This window comes from Chelonia mydas, chromosome 6, assembly GCF_015237465.2.
Source record: "Chelonia mydas isolate rCheMyd1 chromosome 6, rCheMyd1.pri.v2, whole genome shotgun sequence".
In the NCBI taxonomy this organism is placed as follows: domain Eukaryota; kingdom Metazoa; phylum Chordata; order Testudines; family Cheloniidae; genus Chelonia; species Chelonia mydas.
In genome coordinates this window covers 121684874-121707293 of record NC_051246.2, presented here as the reverse complement: position 1 = coordinate 121707293, position 22420 = coordinate 121684874, and the positions used below count along the sequence as shown (strand labels likewise).

The 22420-nt window shown below is 43.3% G+C and overlaps 1 protein-coding gene and 1 long non-coding RNA gene across 13 annotated transcripts in view; both read left to right on the top strand.

Moving 5' to 3' along the window:
- KIAA0586 (KIAA0586 ortholog) overlaps positions 1 to 14561 on the top strand; it is a 137851-nt gene extending 123290 nt beyond the window's left edge. For 9 of the 11 annotated variants that reach the window (XM_043548790.1, XM_043548791.1, XM_037901173.2 and 6 more), the window contains 2 exons: positions 7429 to 7494; positions 14209 to 14561. In XM_043548790.1, the coding sequence (XP_043404725.1) occupies positions 7429 to 7494; positions 14209 to 14354 (212 nt within the window). In that variant the 3' untranslated portion in view covers positions 14355 to 14561. The remainder of the gene's footprint in view (positions 1 to 7428; positions 7495 to 14208) is intronic. The other 2 variants (XM_043548793.1, XM_043548794.1) reach the window with 1 other exon arrangement.
- Positions 14562 to 16254: 1693 nt separating this feature from the next.
- LOC119566228 lies at positions 16255 to 21938 on the top strand. 2 transcript variants are annotated; one of them, XR_005225309.1, is made up of 3 exons: positions 16255 to 18279; positions 19463 to 19726; positions 19881 to 21938. It is a non-coding gene; the product is annotated as an uncharacterized LOC119566228 (long non-coding RNA). The 2 variants fall into 2 exon arrangements; XR_006291581.1 differs by having other exon boundaries at positions 19445 to 19726.
- The last annotated feature ends 482 nt before the right edge of the window (positions 21939 to 22420 follow it).

Genomic DNA, 22420 nt, shown 5'->3' with positions numbered 1-22420 from the left:
GCAGTCCCCATCAGTGTGGCACTACTCCCCAACTCAGGGAGTGCCCCGCCAGCGTGCACCAGAGCGGTGCCACCAGCTTACCTGTCGGAGTTCCCGGCGTCATTCCCCGGACTCTAGACAGTGTTTCCCGGGATCCCAACATCATTCCCTGGCTGTCTGCTGCAGACCTGTCGAGGCATGGCGCCAGTCTCCGGAGTCCCAGCACCGGTCCCTGGAGTGGTGGGATCGATCTCCAAGCTCTTGGCTCTGCCCCAGAGAGTCCAGACACTGGTCCCCAGAGTCCCGTCACTGGTTCACTGGTACGGATCCCCCCAGGCAAGGCGTCGATCCTCCCAATCCATGGAGTGGCACAGCTCTCAAAGTGTGAGGTATCAGTCACTGGGGTACCGTTGCTGATCCACCGAACGACAACGCGACGCCTATCACCGGAGGCGTGGCACTGGGAGCTGTCTTCCTGGTACAGGTCACTGGTGGAGACCCATGGAGAGGGCCGACGGGATTGGGTAGATAGGCGGCATTGGCACCATCCTGGTGTCTCCCTCAGGCTCAGAGAGTGAGGAGGAAGTTCTACTGGCAGGACAGGGGCACCCACCGGTGTCGTCGACATTGCCATCAGGACCACCAGTGCCCACATGGCACCAAGGTCAATGCCTGGCTGCCTGGCAGCTATGGAACCCCTGGGGGTTTCCCCAACCATCGCAAGGGCATCGATCAATCTCAGGGGCATCTGAGAAACGGTCAGCGACTATCTCCTGACCACCCCTGGACTCGGACGCAGAGTCAGACCAAGGTCCCCAGGGTCAATCAGCCCCAGCTGGGATCCCCTGGCGGAGGCCACAGAGGTGGCAGACCCACCATTACCCGCCTCCTCATCCTCTTCGCCTGATGAGGTGATAGCGGGACCTTCCCACATGGTCCCCTATGATGATATAAAAGCCCACCAGGAGCTTGTTTAGAGGGTGGCTTCGAACCTGGGGTTAGAGTCCAAGGAGTTGGCAGAACCCTCCGACTCCACAGCCCCCTCCAGGGTGGCATTGCCAGTCCATGAGGGAGTGATAAAGCTGAGCAAAACCTTGTGGCAAGCTCCTCCTCCCTGCCCCCCATTTCCAAGAGGATGGATGGATTCATCCCTGCTAAAGGATTTGAATACCTATATACACACCCCGCTCCTAGCTCACTGGTGGTATCGGCAGCCAATGAGCGTGATAATCAGTGTTAGAGAGCTTATTCCTTCACTCCCCCACTTCCCTGGTCCTTCTTGCATGAACAGAGAGCAACAATACCCGAAGTCTGAAGGTGCAAACAATTCGATGTTTATTGGGGTGAACTTCCAGCAAGCTTAAATCCAAGTTCCTTTTTCCTTATTTTCGAATCCCAACTTACTTCCTGTTTGCCCCTAATTTATATAGTAATATTCTTAGCTATACCTTAACCAATCATTCTACTAAAATTTACCTAACCAATCCTAACATGATTAGCTAACCAATTATATCCCACCACCTTAATTAGTTTACACCCAGCAAAATTAATTATACAGCAGACCGAAACAATCACAGAACCAGACAGAGACCATGCAAATAAACAATAGCAAAGTGGGAACTATAATGACAAAACAATACAGAAGCAAGAATTTCACAACTACATCTATAAAGACATACGGGTTTCCCAGCTGTCTATTGATAAGTGAGTTCTTACCAGACAGAAAACTATCAAACTAAATTTCCTTTTACATCTTCTAGGCTCTTCCCTTTCTCTGGAGGTGATAGATCGGATCACCTTCCTAACAGCCCCATATTGACTAGTTTGGAATGTGAGGATGTGACCGTTCGCTTCCCAGCTTATGGCTGCCTCTGCTGCTCAGCCAAAGGCATTGGCCCAAGAACAGGGCCTCAGACTGTCACAGTGAGAGAAGGCCCTTACACAGATTCTTTCTTGTATACCTCTACTACTAGCTAAATGATAAACATATACCTGCATTCTTAAAGTATAGGCCTTTACAGGCAGGCCTGAATATCTATATCCTAACAGTCAGGGCCAACTGGGATTGACCCCTAAGAATAAGGAGGCAAAGAGGCTTGATCTCTTTGGCAAAAAAATGTATTCAACTGCCAGCTTCCAGTTAAGAGTGGCCAACCGTCAGGCCCTACTTGTCTGCTACGACTTTAACATTTGGCAGTCCATGGGTTTGCAGACTCGCTGCCAGAGGAGCCCAGGAAAGAGTTCCTGGCTATTCTGGATGAGAGCAGAGCTCTGGCCAGGGCAGCCCTCCAAGCGGCCTCAGATGTGGTGGACTTTGTGGCCTGGACCATGGCTTCGGCCATTTCCATGTCGCGTGCATCTTGGCTGCAGTTGTCGGGCCTGTCAATGGAGATTCAGCAATCCATCCAGGACCTCCCTTTTGACAGCCTGGCGCTGTTCACGGAACAGAGAGCAGGTTACATGGCCTGAAAGACTCTAGGGCTACCTTGTGCTTGCTGGGCCTCTACACGCCGGCTCCCTTGAAAAAGTGGTTCAAACCACCGCGCTCCCACAGGTTCGGGAACCAATCCCAGACAGAGCCCTTCCATAGAAAGGGTAGGAGCTACAAGTGCCGGCAAGGCCAACAGCTGGCACCCTCAGCTCCCTCGAGCTCTACCCGCAGTCAGCAGGGTAATAAGCAGTATTTTGAGGGTGCGCTCGAGCCTGTGTCCTAGATCCAGCACCTTCGCTTTTCTCTATCTCCCTTCCTCCCTGCTAGGGCTTCTATAAAATTGGACCAGTGGGTCCTCGGCACAGTAGCAGGGAAGTACACCCTCCAGTTTATTTCTACCCCTCCCTCCGATCCCCCCTCCCCCCCCAGTCCCCATCCCTCTTCAGGTACCCTTCTCACGAGCATCTGCTCCCTCAGGTGGCGCAGGGCCTTCTGTGAGTGGGAGCAGTGGAGGAAGTCCCTCTGCACTTGAAGGGGAAAGGATTTTACTCACATTATTTTTTGATCCCAAAGGCCAAGGGGTGGGCTACAGCCCATTCTCGACCTACGGAGCCTCAACAAGTATCTTAAGAAGTTGAAATTCTTCATGGTCTCCCTAGCCTCGATCATTCCTTCCCTGGATCCGGGAGACTGGTATACTGCCCTCGACCTGAAAGATGCTTACTTTCACATATCGATCTTTCACGGACACAGAAGGTTCCTACTTTTCATAGTTGGGACCACCCACTAGCAATTCGCAGTGCTCCCCTTTGGCCTAGTGACAACACCAAGCGTATTCACAAAGTGCATGGCAATGGTGGTGGCCTACCTCAGACGTCGGGGTATCCAGATTGTCCATACCTCAATGACTGGCTCATCAAGGGCTGCTCCAAGGTACAGGTCCAGTGCAGCGTTGAGATGTTGCAAGCCACTTGTCAAGCTCTAGGCCTGTTGATAAACTAACAAAAATCCACATTGGTTCCGGTTCAAAGAATGGTTTTTCAGAGCGGTCCTCGACTCTGCCAGAGCCTACATGCCAGAGGCCAGGTTCAGGGCAATGGCAGATCTGATTGCCAAAGTCGTGGCCCACCCGATCACCACAAATGTAGTTTGGCACGCGAGACTCAGACTACGCCCCCTTCAGATGTGGCTGGCGTAGGTCTACTCCCTGGACAAGCTACTCACAATCCCGCCATAGATACTTACTTCCCTGCAATGGTGGTCTGACCCTGGTGTTGGAAGGTGTGCCATTTGCAAGCCCACGGTCTCCCTGATATTGGATGCATCTCACCTCTGATGGGGAACGCATCTCAGTACAGTGCGAACGCAGAGGCTATAGTCAGGAGAGGAGCTTATGCTTCACATAAATGTCAGGGAGCTCAGAGCCACCCTTTTGTGTGGTGTTCCTTCTCCACCTTTCCAGTCGGGTAGTACCGTTGTTGACGGACAACACGGCCTCCATGTTCTATGTCAGCAGGCCGGGGGTGCTCGGTCATCGGCTCTGTGCCAGGAAGCCCTTCACCTGTGGGACTTCTGCATCCAACATGTGATCCACGCTAGAAGCCTCACACCTCCCCAGCGTCCGGAACACGCTAGTCATGGTCCCTCCACTCAGACGTTGTCAGGATGCTCCTCGAGAAGTGGGGGAAAACCCCAGGCACCGGTGCATGTGGCAAGCACACACGTCTACAATGGAATGGACATGAACAACACATCTTGAAGAACATTTGAAGAACAACAGTTACAAAAAGTAACAGTCTTTTTCCTTTTGTATGTGAGGGAAGTTCAAGATGAACTGCACTGACTTTTATTATTTGATAAGTTCTTTATAAATCATTGGAAGCACTTTTCTGAGACCAACAGAAAGAGGTGAGGCCAAGCCAGATGGGTTACTAGGCAAAGAGTTCAATTCCCTCTACATCCACTACAGACCAAGGCAACCCAGATTTAAAGGACTAGTAGAGATGTTAGTCACAGAAATGAAATATTTGTATATCAAATTCTCCATTTTCATTTCTAGATGCAATAGTATTATTTGCTTCTGGAGCTGCTTTCTAATTGTCCTTCTTCTCTACTGATCTTTTACCCTATATTATTTCTGATTTTGAAGAATGTTTCTTTTTCTTTCTTTCTTGTTCCTTTCAGCATTGTTTGTCATTCGTGGGAACATCAGTTGTTTGGGAAAAACCACTGAACCTTGAACTCAGACTTGTTTGAAGGAAGGAAGAACTCATTTTCAAATATTTTCCCTTAGAAATTGTTAGCTTGTAAGCTGTTGCCTCCCTTTCTGTTACTGACTTGGGATCTGAAACTTTTTTCTTTTTACAAATATTTATAGATTGCATTTAAACTACAGTTTACACCAAAAAATATGAAAGGAAAACAAAGAATAGGGTACACCAAGTGAGACTGAAGCTTCCAAGTTTAGGTCAAAACCACTTGTAACTCATGCTTACACAGTGCACTTTGTAGCCCCTCTAGTCCACCTATGGAAGTTTATTTGTCGCTACAGCCTTTGAACTAAGGAGTCTGGGTTCTTTGCTCAACAAGTAGAGGCTCATACTTTTAGATCCAGAGGTCATAGGTTCAAATCCCTGCAGATGACAATCTGTTTCTGCAAAATAACTGAATGTTTTAACCATAAATTCCTCCTTTTCAAATGTAACTCAGCCCAGGCTCACTAGAAGTTTGGCCCAAGTTTGCTGAAGGACTTCTGGGTTTATAACAAAATCAGCCAAGTTTTGCACAAGTTTTTCAGTCATGAAAATAGAAGTGTGAGCATTTGAAGAGCAACTTTCCCTAGTTATAGTGTTTTTATTGTTTGTATTCCAGTAGGAAACAGAGGTCCCTGTCAAGATTAGAGCCCCTCTCAAATGTGTACACACACACACACGCGCGCGCACACACACACACACACACACACTGAAAAGACAGTCCCTGCCCCAAACAGCAAAGGTATGTGGAAGTCCTGGCCTCACCACCAGCAGCGTGAAATAATCAGGAAGGGAGAATAGTAGGAATCAGGAAGAGAGAATTCGATCCCATTAAATTCTTCATTGTGTCACAGACGTCTGATAAATGTATATACTTTGAATGTAAATTCCAAAGCTATGTGGATGAGGGGAAAGCAGTGGATGTGATATACCTTGACTTTGGCAAAGCTTTTAATACGGTCGCCCACAGTATTCTTGCCAGCAAGTTAAAGAGGTATGGATTGGATGAATGGACTATAAGGTGGATAGAAAGCTGGCTAGATCGTCGGACTCAGTGTCTAGTGATCAACAGCTCAGTGTCTAGCTGGCAGCCGGTATGAAGCAGAGTGCCCCGGGGTTGGTCGTGGGGCCGGTTTTGTTCAACATCTTCATTAATTGTCTGGATGATAGGATGGATTGCACCCTCAGCAAGTTTGCGGATGACACTAAGCTGTGGGGAGAGGTAGATATGATGGAGGGTAGGGATAGGGTCCAGAGTGACTTAGACAAATTGGAGGACTGGGCCAAAAGAAATCTGATGAGGTTCAACAAGGACAACTGCAGAGTCCTGCACTTAGGATGGAAGAATCCCATGCACTGCTACAGGCTGGGGACCAACTGGCTAAGCAGCAGTTCTGCAGAAAAGGACCTGGGGATTACCGTGGACAAGAAGCTGGATATGAGTCAACAGTGTGCCCTTTTTGCCAAGAAGGCTAATGGTATATTGTGCTGCATTAGCAGGAGCATTGCCAGCAGATTGAGGGAAGTGATTATTCCCCTCTATCTGGCACTGGTGAGGCCACATTTGGAGTATTGTGTCCAGTTTTGGTCCCCCCATTACAGAAAGGATGTGGAGAAATTGGAGAGAGAGTCCAGCAGAGGGCAACGAAAATGATTAGGGGGCTGGGGTACATGACTTATGAGGAGAGGCTGAGGGAAGTGGGTTTATTTAGTCTTCAGAAGCTGAGGGAAGTGGGTTTATTTAGTCTTCAGAAGAGAAAAGTGAGGGCGGGATTTGATAGGAGCCTTCAACTACCTGAAGGGAGTTCCAAAGAGGATGGAGCTAGGCTGTTCTCAGTGGTGGCAGATGACAGAACAAGGAGCAGTGGTCTCAAGTTGCAGTGGGGGAGGTCTAGGTTGGATATTAGGAAAAACTATTTCACTAGGAGGATGGTGAAGCACTGGAATGGGTTACGTCGGGAGGTGGTGGAATCTCCATCCTTAGAGGTTTTTAAGGCTCGTCTTGACAAAGCCTTGGCTGGGATGATTTAGTTGGTATTGGTCCTGCTTTGAGCAGGGGGTTGGATTAGGTGACCTCCTGAGTTCTCTTCCAACTCTAATCTTCTATGATTCTATAATCTAGGTCCTACTCCTGTTGTCATTCAGGGGGAATTCCCATCTAAATCAGCAAGAGTTCATCGTGAATAAAGACTGCAAAATTAGGCCCCCATAGCTTGCTTGCTTTTTTTACATGCGATGTTTATTAAAAAATATTCTTCTCAAGCAATGGAGAGTAACTTCATTTGGTCTGATGGAATTATTTGAGAAACTGTTGATAACCACTCAGTTTGTGCATTTCATTGTCATTACTGGATGTAGGGATTAGAATATTGTATTCTATATCCTATACTGTATAAGTGTAGCATCTTGAGACCATATGATTAATTCTTCTCCTCTACACTATGGTTCCAACTCTATAAGTGATTAAATTCCAGGAACACTGAATTATGTAGTCAGTATATGGAAGTACAGATAGACATAAAGCTAAATTGAAAATATTGCTACTTATAATTAGCAACATAAGTGACTAACCACTGTAGGATATGTTCTCTTTTCAATTTTGCATGCAAACCATTTGGATCAAGATGAGACTGTTTCTCATCTTATATTTTAGTCCAGCAAATCTGGGATAAGTTTGATTTTATGGAACAGAATCCTTCTTGTGTTTCCATACTTGGTAACTCTTCACTTCTACCAGATATTAAAATGAGTGTTTTTACAACACAGATTCCCAGGGAGACATGGATCGGACACACATTGAGCCCAATATGTACCTCACATTGTTACTTAAAGGTAAGAGCTACAGGTGAAGTGTTCTGCTACCTATAACTATTAAGTCACATTCTTTGAGTTCATTTGGCTTTCTTTTCCTTAACAGTTACTATCCTAAAAGGACCTAACAACATACATGCTCTCTCTTCTTGTTAAAGGTCTTTGTAAATATAACCCAGATGTAAAGCTTCATTGTGCACAAAAAAAAAAAAAAAGGCAATGGGGGGGTGGGGGGAAGCCAAAAGCAAAAGATTTTAAAAAGTCACTTCCCTTTAGGAGGTTTATAACATGTTGAATTAAAGAGCCGCAGGTGTTGTATTCAGAGCACTGGGGATAGCACTTGATAATGCCATGTGAGGGACGTTATTTGTTGAGACAGGACAGTGTTTAAACTTTGAAGTCAGTATTAAACAAAGTGAAGCAGCTGGAATCTGGCATGCGAAGAAACAAGTCATTCATATGAACTATTGCTATTAAGGGAACAAGAGGTACTGTATTGGAGTTGTTTTTATAGATGCATGAAAGTTTACTCTCGGACTTAGCTGTTTTACTTTTGCATTAAATTATACGTTTGTAAAGCAAGCATCCAAGCTTGGGTGGATGAGTGGTTGGTTGGAATGTTTTGCAACAAACATGAAGGGAGTGATAGAAATTGTTTTTGTATCTGTAGGGTAGTAGTTTATACCCCAGTCCTTCAAACTGTTCCATGAGTGGATCCCTATATATTGCAGGTTTCCACAGGGGTCCGTCCACCTTTAGAGATCCAGTTGCAGGAATGAGGCCACTGGTTGGGTTTCTCATTTAAGAGAAAAGGAGTACTTGTGGCACCTTAGAGACTAACCAATTTATTTGAGCATAAGCTTTCGTGAGCTATAGCTCACTTCATCGGGTGCATACTGTGGAAACTGCAGAAGACATTATATACACAGAGACCATGAAACAATACCTCCTCCCACCCCACTCTCCTGCTGGTAATAGCTTATCTAAAGTGATCGCTCTCCTTACAATGTGTATGATAATCAAGTTGGGCCATTTCCAGCACAAATCCAGGTTTTCTCACCCTCCGCCCCCCCCCCCCCCCCACACACACACACTCACTCTCCTGCTGGTAATAGCCCATCCAAAGTGACCACTCTCTTTACAATGTGTATGATAATCAAGTTGGGCCATTTCCAGCACAAATCCAGGTTTTCTCACGCCCCCCCCCCCCTTTTTTTTTTTTTTTTTTCAAAAAACCACACACACAAACTCACTCTCCTGCTGGTAATAGCTTATCCAAAGTGACCACTCTCCCTACAATGTGCATGATAATCAAGGTGGGCCATTTCCAGCACAAATCCAGGTCTCCCCCCCCCCCCCCCCCCCCAAAACACACACACACAAACGAGCGATCACTTTAGATAAGCTATTACCAGCAGGAGAGTGGGGTGGGAGGAGGTATTGTTTCATGGTCTCTGTGTATATAATGTCTTCTGCAGTTTCCACAGTATGCATCCGATGAAGTGAGCTGTAGCTCACGAAAGCTTATGCTCAAATAAATTGGTTAGTCTCTAAGGTGCCACAAGTACTCCTTTTCTTTTTGCGAATACAGACTAACACGGCTGTTACTCTGAAACCTGTCATTTAAGAGAATTCTTGATTTAAAATACCAGTCTTACTAACTGTCCCTGGAAGAAAAGCACTGGACTAAAAGGATAAAGCATATGTTTTTATTTGGCTTTAAAAAATCAGATTTGTTTAGTTTTTTCTTTTGCCAAATAGAAAAAAATGATTTAAACATTTTTTCTTTGTTCCTAATGTTGACATATGGTGTTAGTAACCAAACCTCTCTTCAATCTGTTTGATTCCTGTTCGAATTGGCACAAGTTCCTGATGCACAGTATGCTGTATATGAAGTGTGTATGTGCAAATACATCTCATACAGAAAAATGTTTATAACTAGTCATGGATTGAAATAGGTAATTTTCATGTTTCGTTCAGTTAGAATCTTGAAATTTAGTACTGAACATTAATTTGTTATAGACTGCTGAGTACAAGGGAAAAAACTCCCAAATCTGAAAACTGACCTTTCCGTCACAGGGCCACTAAAATGTTGTCAGTCATTGTTATTGAATTTCAACCAATCAAAGGCTCTTACATGGATGTTAACGGTATCAATTTTCAAAAATTATGTTAATGTATTCTGTGAGATGGTGATGATGACTGGAGAAATGAAGGACATCTGAGGTCACTGGTGGTTCTTCTTGGGTTTTAACAAGGAAAATGTCTATAAATATGTTTAAGTAGGTGTTTATAAAACTAAATAGAGTACTTCCAGAACTTCTAAACAGGCAAAAGCTGCTGAACTTGTGATAAGAATAATGCTTAGTTATCTGATTTACTGTGTTTTTATGGAATAGTGAAATTCCCCATTCAATTTTTATATCCTATACTATACTATACACCACTACTAGTTGCATATTTATGAATGAAGGATGTTTAAGATGAAAGCCTCTATGTATTGATCATAAGCTGTTATCTTCTGATAAAATAATAAAACAAAATACCACGTCATTAGAATAGGAGCTTGCCAAAGATTTTACACAGGACAAATACCGATAACTAGATCCAGCCAAAAAGGCAGATACAGCTGTTAGCGAGTGTATATGTTTGTATATTTGCAGATATATAAGCACACAAACATATGTGCTCTGTGTGTGTGTATTTGTGTGTTTACATATAGGTGTGGGGGTGTGTGCGCGCATATGAGTTGTTTATATAACGTATGCACCTTGCACATTAGAGGTCCGATTTAGAAAGAGTTGACAATAATAAAACACAGATGAGGGTAACTTAATAGTTGTGCCATTAGGCCAACATAGACTTAGAATACCAACAGCCTTGGAAACTTGCAGTCATGAAGCAAGATCTCAAACTTTCCTGAAATAGGATAGCCATAACCCTTCATGTTTAAAATATTGAAAGTATAGATAACACATTTTCTGTACATGTCTAATGTATACAGTAGAAAACATTTTAAAATTGTCTTGAAAATAAATCATTGTTCTTTATACATGGCACATTTTAAATGGCTCTTTAAAAAAATAAATGGAAGATAGTGAAATAGCTGAGAATATTTCTGTTGACCGATTAGAACGTATTATTCTATTGGTTTCTGTATGTACTTTTCACGTTTTATATCAAACATAAAATTGGACTCTCGTATGTCTGCAAAACATATTACAGCATATGTTAGGAAGAACTTAGACTGGTATTGGTCTTTCAGCACCCCAGCTTCAAACACTTGGCAGCTTAGATGAAGTTATTGCAAACCCCTTGCATCAGGGAATATTCTTTTTTTAACAAACCTGAAAACAGCTGTTGAAACAATGACATCATGGAATAGTGGCATGGCTGTGGAAATTATTAACAAAGTCAAGCTTTGAAAGCATCAAATAATATAGGTAGAGTATACAAAGGTTTGCTTTAGTGTTTATTGATGATTTACAAAGTTTCCTTAGGCATCACACTTTCACATTTTAAGTCCATACTAGCTTAGTTTCTGACCAACAGAACATTCACACTTTTCAGTTCCCATTTTTCATAACTAGTTTCTTTTTTTAAGCAGCCCCTAGTTGCATAGAAAGCCCTTGTGAGCCCTTTCTGAAAAATAACTTAATATATAATATATATGATGTGTGCAACTTTTTAGCATTTCCAAAAGTGTCCTTTCAAACAGTCTTCAGAAGATGTACAACTTCTTGCATGTACTCACTGTGGGTTAGGTTTGCTCAGGGCTTATGCCAATGTAAAGCTTGGCTGCTGTACTTTGCAGAGGAAAGACAGCAGGGGAATGAGGCTGTTTGTGCAAAGTCTCATGGTGGGGGTGGGTGCAATGGAGGATCAGTGCCTGAAGAGTGAATTGGATTGCAAAGGGGGTGTCACCATAGCAGCCAGGTAAATTGTTGACTTAATAGGAACTCTGACAAAGAGAGAGCAGTGGTATCTCTGCCTTCCTTCTACAGGGGCCAGTCTTCCTGAGGTGCAAAAAGTGTAGCTGGCAAAGGTTGCTCCCTGTATTGGATTTACCGAGTTTGGCCATAAATGTGTTTGACCTCCTTGGAAGTTGGCAGTTACTATAGACCGAAAAGCACTAGGTGAAATTTTATATTAGCAGTGGTTTTTATTCCATCACTGATCAGTTTAATTAGCAATTTAAGTATGTTTTGAGAATGTTAAGAATGTTTCACATTCAAGTGAAAGCAGGGTATTGCTGCATTGTCATAATAGATAAGCCTGACAAATATTTTATGTGTGGAATTGAGAGAATGGAGTTTTAATTGCCGAGGCTGTCAGAGAACAAGGGAAGATCACTAATGTACTGTGTCATGTTAGTAGAAAAACAAACTCCGCCAGGAATTTCACTGTCACACTCACCAAAACAAGTATACTTTCAGCTCGCCTGTAGGATGTTTGTTTGTTACTGAACCCTTTATTTTACAAAGTGACATTGAGTTCACAAAATGCTATGTAAGTAATGAAGCTTATGGTAGCTTGACAGTATTGATTGGCTGCAGGAGGGTGGTTCCTCCCTGCCCTAGATTTTAACTTTTGACTAATGACCTGAGGTACCTGTGGGAGGCTTTTGTCCTCATGTTTAAATCTGTGCTGCAGTTGCTGTAAAGCAGATAGATGTAAATTGAATTTACTCAGTAACTGGTTTCTTTATATACTCCAAAGATTAAATATGTGTTCAAAGAATTTACTTTAGAGGCTCATTCCATAGTATGTTGATCAGATTAATTTGCCACTTGTTTCATTTTTTCCACAGTGGTGAAATGATGATCTTGAACTTCCCATGTCCCTTATTTTTAATTTTAAACCAATAGAAAAATAGAGTTCAGAAATAGGTTTTACAAATTACTACTGTGGGGATTCCCCCCCGCCACCCTCCCCGAAGTCCTGTTTATTTGGGATAGTTGTAGTATCGACAACAGTTAAATCTGTAATACTGTTTGTTTTTCTCACTGATACTGAAAGTGATTAATTTGAGGTCCTGAATTGTGTGCCATTAATTGCCGCCACCTCCCATCCCGCAGAAGATACCAAACAGTTAGTCGTATGGTGCCAAAGAACAGTGAAAGCTAGATGATATCTAAGGGCAGAGAGACCATCTTCCAGTCATTCAGTATTTTTTTGCCTCCTCTCCTGGAAGCATGGAGCCTCGTTAATGTTTTGAATCCAGATCCTCCTTTCCCTCTAGCACCTACTTAATGAGGTTAGACAAGAAGAAGGGTGACTCTGAGAAGAGGAACCAAAACAGGAAAAACCCAGCTAAGAAAGCTTAGACTTAGCATCACATGGTGACTGTGCACCAATTGTGCGTGCTACCAGTCCTGAAAAGAGTCTTGGGGAGCTTGCTCCAAGGGATCCTCCCCCCAACTCTGCACACCTCCACTGGGAGGAGAAATGTCTGAGAGAACACTTCATGGGGCCCAGCACCAATGGTCAATATCCTTCCGTTTGGAGGGATAATGGCTCTCACTCCACTGAATCTCTCTGAACCGATAGTGGATTTGATTGTGGTCAGCTTGCCTTTGGGTGGTTTAATTCTGATGCTGTTTTAGAGTCCAGTTCTGCTTCCACTGCATGTTATCACTCTCCTTGTAGACTGATTCATTGCCTGCTCCATCTTCTGCTGCCCCATCGTGTTTTCTTCCCATAGCTCAGTGTAAGCAGCACCCTTACCTTTTGCCCACTCTTTCTTCTCTCCCATTCCCTGGTGTCTGGGTGCAGGTGTTTTCTCCCTCTCCAGCTTTTCAGCACTGCAGTGGCTTTCCCTGCTGCTCAGCACAGGAGTGCAGCTATACACTCTTCGGGGCTTGCTTCCCATAGTGGTCTCCCAGTGTTGTAGCATGGCCGCTGGTGCAGCGTCAACTTGACTGCTGCCTGGGATTTCACTCTGCTGAGGGTATTTACACCTCCTGGTATTTACACCTTACAGAAGGTTGAGATCACGACAGAGGAAAACTCAAGCTGTTGCTTCACCCTACCAGGTAGACATAGATAGTGGAGGCACCCTGAGCTGGTAGAGTTCTCCAGGCCTCCTTTTATGTAAGCCACCTCCTGTCAGACCGCTTGTTACATCTACTCTTCAGCTGGAATCTTTCACTGGATGGAAGAAAGGAGGGATGAATGACAAGAGGCTAACATAGGGCTTGTTCATCCAATCAGGGAAGGGGATGCTGGAAGGATGGTTTCCCTACAAGGGTGGAGTTAAGGCAGTGTTTGGTCTGTAATGTAGGGTATTTGAGATTGTGATAGAGTGTATCTACTGTTAGTTACTTTAACTTTTCATTTCCTTGCTTTTTTAAATTTTGTGTCAGATATGCTGGGTGTCGCAACTTGAATTGTTTCCTAAGGCTTTTGGTATGTGACTATATAAGAAGATACAGATTTTTCTATTTCTGACACACACGCACACCTTCCCCCCCCCCCCCCCCATATCTGTATGTGTGTACAGTGCCCTATAAAGAAATGTAGTGGCTGAAATAAGACCACGCTGGGAAATATGAGACAGAGATGTAGCTGGCTGTGTAACACATCCAGCATATGTTTTGCCATATGTCTATCCTTGACATAAGAGTATGTATCCTTATATCCATAAGATGATGCAAGAAGGTGATGGCTTTAGTACATTTGAAATTGCTATATTTGGAGTGTAAAATAATGTAATTATTCTGCCTTTTATTTTAGGAGAGGAAACTGTACCGCATTTAAGTTCACTGACTTCTCCAGAGAAGATGTCAGTGATGCTGCCTTCCATGAATATAGATGACCAGACACAAAGTATCAGTATGGTACATGGGGACTCGGACTCTTCAGGAACAGATACATTTTAAAACATGGGGTTTTTATTAATAGTCACGTATCTGAAAATTTTCTAGGGAAGTATTTTGTCTAGCTAGTGTTATAATCCATATATTTTTGGCATGAACTCTCTCAGTACTGTTTATTTTCTACTTACTGTCTTTTGTAATTTTGTATTAATCGGAATGTGAATATATAAAATATTTTAAACAAAAATAAAAGAATATAATTTTTCATCATTACTGGGATTAAATGGGATTTCTTGACAGATCTTTTGAAAGAAACAGGGTAAACCACAACACAACAAAAAAGGGAAACACAGCTTTGGAGAGGAAGAACACATAAATGACTCTGCCATAAGTTGAATGTGCTAGTTAGTTGGTATATAGAGGCCATTGTAACAGAATGGATTTTCAATTATTGAAAAGGGAAGTTCGGAAGTAAAATATATTTGAAAACCAAGTACTGAAAGAAGATTATTTTTTTAAATATGTTGAGCAGTTTTGATTCACTACTAAAACTCTCCTAACAAACAATAAGGCAACACAGACACAATTGCCACCTTTGTGGTTTTACTGGTATGTATTTCTTCTTGCAAGTTATTATATTTTTTCAATATTTTGGCATGTAAGTTTCTTTAGAGTTGTTTCTCATTCTTGAACGGTGACTGTATGAGAGATGATATGGAAATTTTTAAAAGATTAAAGAATACCAGTAAAACAAATGCAAATTATATGACAAGAAACATCTTAACTAGTCACAGTCCTCAAAAAAGTCCAGTATTCTCCCTTTAAAAATAACAGCTACCATTAATAGTCATATATGCAAACGTATCACCATCACCCTCTGGAGAGATTATTCAGTTTGTTTATTGAGCAACGACAGTGTGTTCAGTGCTGTACAAAATATAGAGGAAGTTGTGATCCTTGCCCAAGGGAGCTTCTAATCTAAATACAATAATTTGGATGCATAATGCTTCAAATACAGATATCAGCAGATGGATTTTTATGCCTTTGCTCCATTCTTTATCCTATCTGTGCCTGCAGTGTGATAACCCTGGAAAGTCTGAGATATCACAGCTCTTTCAAGGCACCAGGGGTATCAGGGAGCATCTCAAGTGGCGAGGAAACAATCCCTTCCTTTTTTGGTGGTTTGTATGTACCTCACTGTGACTTTGAGGCATATAACAGCTTCCACTCCATCCTTTAATCACATGCAGATACTGTGCTGCCATGAACAATTCCTGTTTGCAGTGTAGCTGTAGCCATGTCGGTACCAGGATATTAGAGAGACAAGGTGGGTGAGGTAATATCTTTATTGGACCCACTTCTGTTGGTGAGAGAGACAAACTTTCGAGCTACACAGAGCTCTCCTTCAAGTCTGGGAAAGGTACTCCCAGTGTCACGGCAACATGCAAGGTGGAACCGTTTCTGTCAATCACATTTTAGATCAAGCTATGATATGTAGCTACTTGTTCTTTTTCGATACTGTTGACCATGAGGTTCTGTTGACACGGCTTCAATCCCTTGCAAGGATAAATAGAAATTACTGAGCCATCAAGCTCAGAGGTATCCCAGAAGGTTCTCCTCCAGGGGCTCACTCACTGGGGTACTACAGACAGTGCCAAGTTTACTGTGGCACTGGGCCCACACTGAGAAGGAGCCCCAGTGCCTGGACTGTGGCCCCACTCCCCCCTTCTCCCTGTGCTCTACCTTGAGGCCCTGCCCTCACTTGGCCTCTTCCCCACCGAGGTCCCACCACTGCTCGTTCCTCTCTGCCCCTTCCCCCCATGTGGGTGGCAGGCAGGACTTGGGGGAAAGAGTCCGGGCGGGGCCTCAGGGTGGAGCATGGGCGGGGCCTCAGGGTGGAGCACGGGCGGGGCCTCAGGGGGAAGAGGCTAAGCGGGGGCACAGCCTTGGGGCAGAGCAGGGGGTGGGGCCATGGTCCGGGCACCGGGGCCCACAAAAGATTAATTCAGCCCTGACTACAGAGTGCTGTTTTTTATTCTTTCTGTCATACCTGTAAGTGAGGATACTTACGAAGGCAATGAAGTGCTCTGGGCATTTTTCTGGGTCTTGCAAACTAAACATTGATAAAAAATAAACCACAGGTAGCATTTCATTTGCGAGCTTGACTACTTGGGATTTGGTTCTCAGTGTTTTGAGGAGCACATAGGCCAGCAGTGCTGCTCGGAGAGGGGGTTGGGAGGGGTTCATGGCTGAGGGATGTGCAGATTTGGCGCATCCCTACTGCAGCCTCCACGGGTCCTATGGCGTCCCAAATAGAATTCCTGAAGTAGGGTGGGATGCAGTGGTGCCACACACTTCCTTTCCTCTCAAAGGTGAATCTTCCTTTCGTTCATGGTGCAGCAAACCTGGCAAACCCAAGGAGATGTGATTTGCACTTCTCTGTGCCAGTGGGGCAGAAGCTGGTATACTCTGTCATTTTATGAATGAGCATTTAGGAAAATGTGTATAAGAATTTGGGAACAAGCTAGTAGCTAGATTTTGTTTTTTTGTTTTTGTTTTCATTCTGACCATCTTTGAAAAGGAAAAATTACCGACCTACTTCCTTGAATTTAGTCTCATGCTTGAGATGCCTGTAACTTTCTCTCCTCAAGTTTAAAATGGAAAGCACATGTTCTGTGAGCACAGCCAAGCTGTGATAAGGAATTCATCTTTGTGTATCAAAGTTCCATTTTCTTCTACAGCTCTTATGGCTGTAAATGCATGTTTCTCCTAGTCATTTGCAAAACTGAAATAGCATGATTTGCAAGACTGCTGTATGGATTTCTTCCAAGCAAGTCCTTGGAGTATATCATCAAAGTAACAGCATCAAATAGCATTTCATTCAGCGGAAGTATAAAAATGCCAGTTCAGTGTAGCTGTATTTTGCAGTTAATTCTCAAAATGCTTGGTTCGTTCCTTGGTTTAAGTTAACTTGTGGTGGAACTTGCTTGATTTTTGTGACTGTACTTCCTGATTTGAAGAGAGATGTTCATGTACTCGGATTGCAGCCTCCAAAAGTGGAAAGTTGAAGTGTCTAAAGTATCTGTTTTAGCAAGTCATCCTGTTCTGACTTTGATAAGTATAATGAGGCAACTTACATTCAGAATCTGGTCATTGCGATCCAGTTTTCTGGGGGAGGGGTGCGGGAAGTCATACTCCAGAAACAGTGCCAAATAAATAAAATAAGAAACGGAGGCTGTCTCCCCAAAAAGATTCAACAGAAGTGTGCAAGCTTCCTGACCCCAAGAGGGGAACCACAGTCCCACTCTTGTATTTTGCTCCGTTTGGACGGAACCCTGCAGGCTCATTAAGCTCCACTGAAGTCAGTGGCATGTAGCCAGTCTCAGTTTTGGGGCATAAAATGGCTGTTACTGACCTGAGACAAATGCAAAGAACTGTACTTCATCATCCTGTTCCCAGTCCCCTAATTATCCAGTTCCCTTATGCTCTGTTTTTCAGTATATAAAACAATCAGAATATCACATCTACTCCTGCCCTGTTCCCGTTTCGGATTTGAGAAATCGGGCTATTTTGCAGCTCATGTTGCTCATCTTTATATCTAACTGGGGGAAAGTGGTTGAAATGCGTTAATAACAATATACAGCAACTTTCTAGAGTTCTGAAACCCTTTACCTATTAATACACAAACGTTATACAGGTATCATTTTGGCCCTGATCCTGCAGAGACTTATGCACTTGCTTAATCTTAACCTCTTGAGTTAAATGAGACCTCTCCATATGTCTAAGATTAAATATGCATGTAAAACTTTTTGTAGGATCAGAGTCTTACTCTGCTGCTGAAATGCAGACACCCTGGGGTGAAACTGGCAGCTGTTACGCTGCAGCACTGTATGCAACACTCGAAGACAGAAGGTGAAGAGTATTGCAGCCAACTGAATTTGCAGGACATGAGATCTCAAATCCCACCTCTGAGTTCACCCTTTATTATGTAAGTCTAATAACGTTTTCTCCTGTCTGTAAATAAAAAAAACAACCCTGCTTAGGCACGGTTCCGCATGATGCTGTATGATATTAGCGGTGGGCGCATCTATTTGCAACGTGCCTGGTTGCAAATAGATGCCTTCCACTTAATTCCTATTTTAATTACATTTAATTTAATTTAATTCTGTCCTTATGCATTTTGTCTCATTGATAATTTGTTACACTTTCAAACTAGCATCTTTCCATTTAAGCCTTTGATGTGTTTTTGTTCTTTTGCTCTCCTGATTAGCTCTACAAATGTTATGAACTTGTTTTCTAGACCAATGGCATAGTTTGGTTTTTGCTGCTAATCTTTTACTTGAACATTGTCCATTTAGAACAATATTGGTCGTCCAAAGTAGAATGCATCATTTACACAATGATGAAGGAAAATCTAAATTAATGGGAATTCTGGCTATTATCTGGTGCAGGGGAAGCTTTTTTTGTGGGGGGAGGGGGGAAATGGGGGAAATCCCAAAAAGGTGTGTTGCATGTGAAAGGGCAAGTTCTTTATGGCTTCCGTGCCAGGAAAGCACTGGCCCCATTTTCCTTGAACTCTCTCATTAGTGATGAAAGTAAGGGAATTTCAATAGAAACTATTCTCTAAATCCTCTTGAAAAAGTGTTTAAAAATGTGATCCTGCCTCTGCCCAATGGGTTAATAATGGACTAATAATGCCATAGGGTCCAATCCTGCAATGAGAACATTGTAGACGCACACTTTTCTGCCCACATGGAACCCCTGCAAATTTCGTTTTATACAAGTTCCTAGACTGTGCTCGTCAACATAGTATCTGAGCCCCTTCCAGTAGTACATTAAGCAAGATGACTACACATCTGTCATGTGGTGGTGGTTCTCTCATCCTCTCCTGGGGGAGTGTGTGCAGTGCAATGGTCTGTTTTGGAATTTGTGTGTGTATTTATGTTAGAGAAGGCAAAGAAATGCACAATGCACTTGGAGAGGAAGGTGGTGGGGTTTGTGATGGTCCCTAGTTCCTGTGAGAGTTCATTCCACAGTCTTGGGCTGGTCCCCAAGAAAGCTCTGTCTCTTGCACAGGTGAGCTTTACCCTTGCTAGAGACAATTCCATTGTGCCAGGGGAGCAAAGATGTCAACCACTGTCTGTATCCCACAGCTTTAGTTGATCTTTTAGAGACCCTAGGTCCGCGCCACTGAGCACCTTGAAGAGAAGGACCAAGACCTAGAACTTGATTTGACTGAGTGGGGTTCTGCCTGTGCCGTTTTCATTGCAAGATCAGGGCTCTTGTTGACAAAAAAAGAAAAAAAAATGATGCAATGCAAAAGTCAGAATCATCTGAAGAGTCAAGAGGGTGTATTTTCTTCAGACTCAGGCAAAAGCTCTGGAGCTGCTACAGCTCTCACTGAAACAAGTCAAGTAAACCTCCCTCTTGCAGAGGTAAGAAGTAAAATATGCTGCTTTCTTTGTCAATGTTGGGATTTGTTTCCCTGATCTTCTGTCTGTCTGTCTCAGCATGCTGACTTCTTACTGTAATCTGACCATTTCCACCCACATTAGTACCTAGATTTTTTTTTTTTTAACTTACTTGCAGACTCTTATCACCTGGATGGCTGACTCTTCAAATGCTGTGTAAAAAGGTAGCCAGCCTGATTAATGACATGAAGCCCATGTTTGGTGAGTTGGCGTATGGGAACTACTACTTGCAGTGATGGGAAGTCTGAAGTAACGGGGGAATGCACTGGGTGCCTGGAATCCTGTCATGTTTTTCATTCTTTTGACAGTCTTGAAAATTGTCTTCACTGTTCCTGTGTGGCTTGCTCTTGGGGAAGGTCATTCAGTGCCCTACATCTGTCACATCAATATAGTCTGAATTTATGCAGCAGAGTTGCTTCTCTTCCCCAGGAAGGCTGTGCTTTGTGTCCTTATTCAGAACCTGTAGCAAAATAAGCGGCACCAGTTAGCTGCTCAAACACGTAGTATTTTAAGTGAAACCAAGCCACTGTTTAAACAATGGTTACATTGGTTAATACTTATTGTTTAATGTAGTTTTTTTCTGGTCCTGCAAGGCTGCTTTCCTGCTTTTATTGATTAGAAAAATGCATGCTGCCAGCTATGGGCTTGGTAGTCACGGAGGAGAGAGGGTGACCACAATGCAAAGCCACAAGAGGAAAGCATGGGCAAAAGAAAGACCCTTCGAATCTGGTAGCTTATGAGTGATGCCTACCTCTCTCTCACTGCGTATGGTTTAGGAACAGATTTGTGTGCATTTGCTGTATTGTCTTTGTCCACTTTAGATAAAGATCTTTGGAGCCAGGATTTATGTTTTCCTTTGTCTGCACAGGGCCAGCTATGTAGATAGTGTCCAATAAATAATAGGAAATGACCATTCAACCCCGACCATTTTTGTTCTTAGCTTACTCGTGCCTTCCTGCTTTCTCCCATAACCCTGACCCAGTCTTCTTGAAAACCCATCTGACTGGGCCTTTAACCCCATTCCAAGAATTTTAGGAACTCTCGTTCCTCTCTGCCATTCTCCAGTCTCTCTCGTATGAAAGGACAACCCCCACATGATATACTCTGAATTTCCTTGAGGATTATCTAAACAGTGTCACATGATCCATTTCTCTCTACCACTTACAAATGGGAAAGCATAAATCATAAATCACTACAAATAAACACAACTGGCAGATGTTATTTCTTTCTGTCTAGGGCAACACAAGTTCTTTAATCTGCCGCCTCCTGTAAGAACGCCTGCTCGAGAGAGTGAAACTATTATAATATATACACAATGGTGTTCTGCTACTTTTTGTTGCGAATTATAATAGGAACTATATGCCAGAGACATTTAATGTAACGTGACCACATGAATACCTTACTGATTTTGCTTCTCTTAGCCAACTTGGCTATAAAACCAGAACGCATTCCTGCTTCTAAGGAAATGAACAGCCAGCCAAGAAGAGGAAAATTCTAACCGTGAAATCCTGGCGCAGCTTAATGCTAGGAACTTGTGACTTTCTTTCAAGCATAATGTTTTATAGTTAAGGAGTTGTGAGACATTAGTCTTACTCTGTTATGAAAATATTCTTTGTAAATTAGAGGAACGGTAACAGCTTGTCTTTAAAGAAAATAACACCCAGAGTTAATGCCTTTCTGGAGCAACAGAATGCTCCAAAGATTTGAAATGGTCTCAGTTAAATGCTATCTGGGTTCATTTAAAATGATCATGTTTACTTGAAGGTAAATTGGTACTCAGCCTTGCCAACATCTTGCTGTAGTTAAAAGATCAGGACTATTATTTGGTCAAATATAATTGCAGGAATTAATTCTGAGAATATTACGCCCCAGAATGTGTGAGAGAGCCCAAAGGAGGAAATCTCCTATTCTGGAGGGTAAAAGCCAGATCTGGGGACAACACAGTGAGTTAACAAGACTGCAAGTATGAAAGAAAGCATAGGCAGTGGATCCCATTTCTCTGCTTTTCTAAGGAAGCTGGTGGTTATAGAATTTCATGATGGCATCACTAGCTCTAGAGCATCTTAATAAACTGGCTTCATCTGCAGAACTTCTGTCCTTGTCTACACTACGAAATTAGGTCGAATTTATAGAAGTCGGTTTTGTAGAAAGCATTTTTATACAGTCGATCGTGTGTATCCCCACACAAATGCTCTAAGTGCATGTAGTCGGCAGAGTACGTCTACAGTACCGAGGCAACCGTCGACTTCCAGAGTGTTGCACTGTGGGTAGCTATCCCATAGTTCCCGCAGTCTCCGCCGCCCATTTGAATTCTGGGTAGAAATCCCAATGCCTGATGGGGCTAAAACATTGTTGTGGGTGGTTCTGGGTACATATCATCAGGCCTCCCTCCTTCCATGAAAGCAAGGGCAGACAATCGTTTCGCACCTTTTTTCCTGGGTTACCCGTGCAGACGCCATACCACGGCAAGCATGGAGCCCGCTCAGCTAACCGTCACCGTATGTCTCCTGGGTGCTGGCAGACATAGTACTGCATTGCTACACAGCAGCCGCTCATTGCCTTTTGGCAGCAGACAGTGCACTATGACTGGTAGCCGTCATCGACGTAGACCAGGGTGCTCTTAACTGACCTCGATGAGGTCAGGGGTGCCTGGGCAAA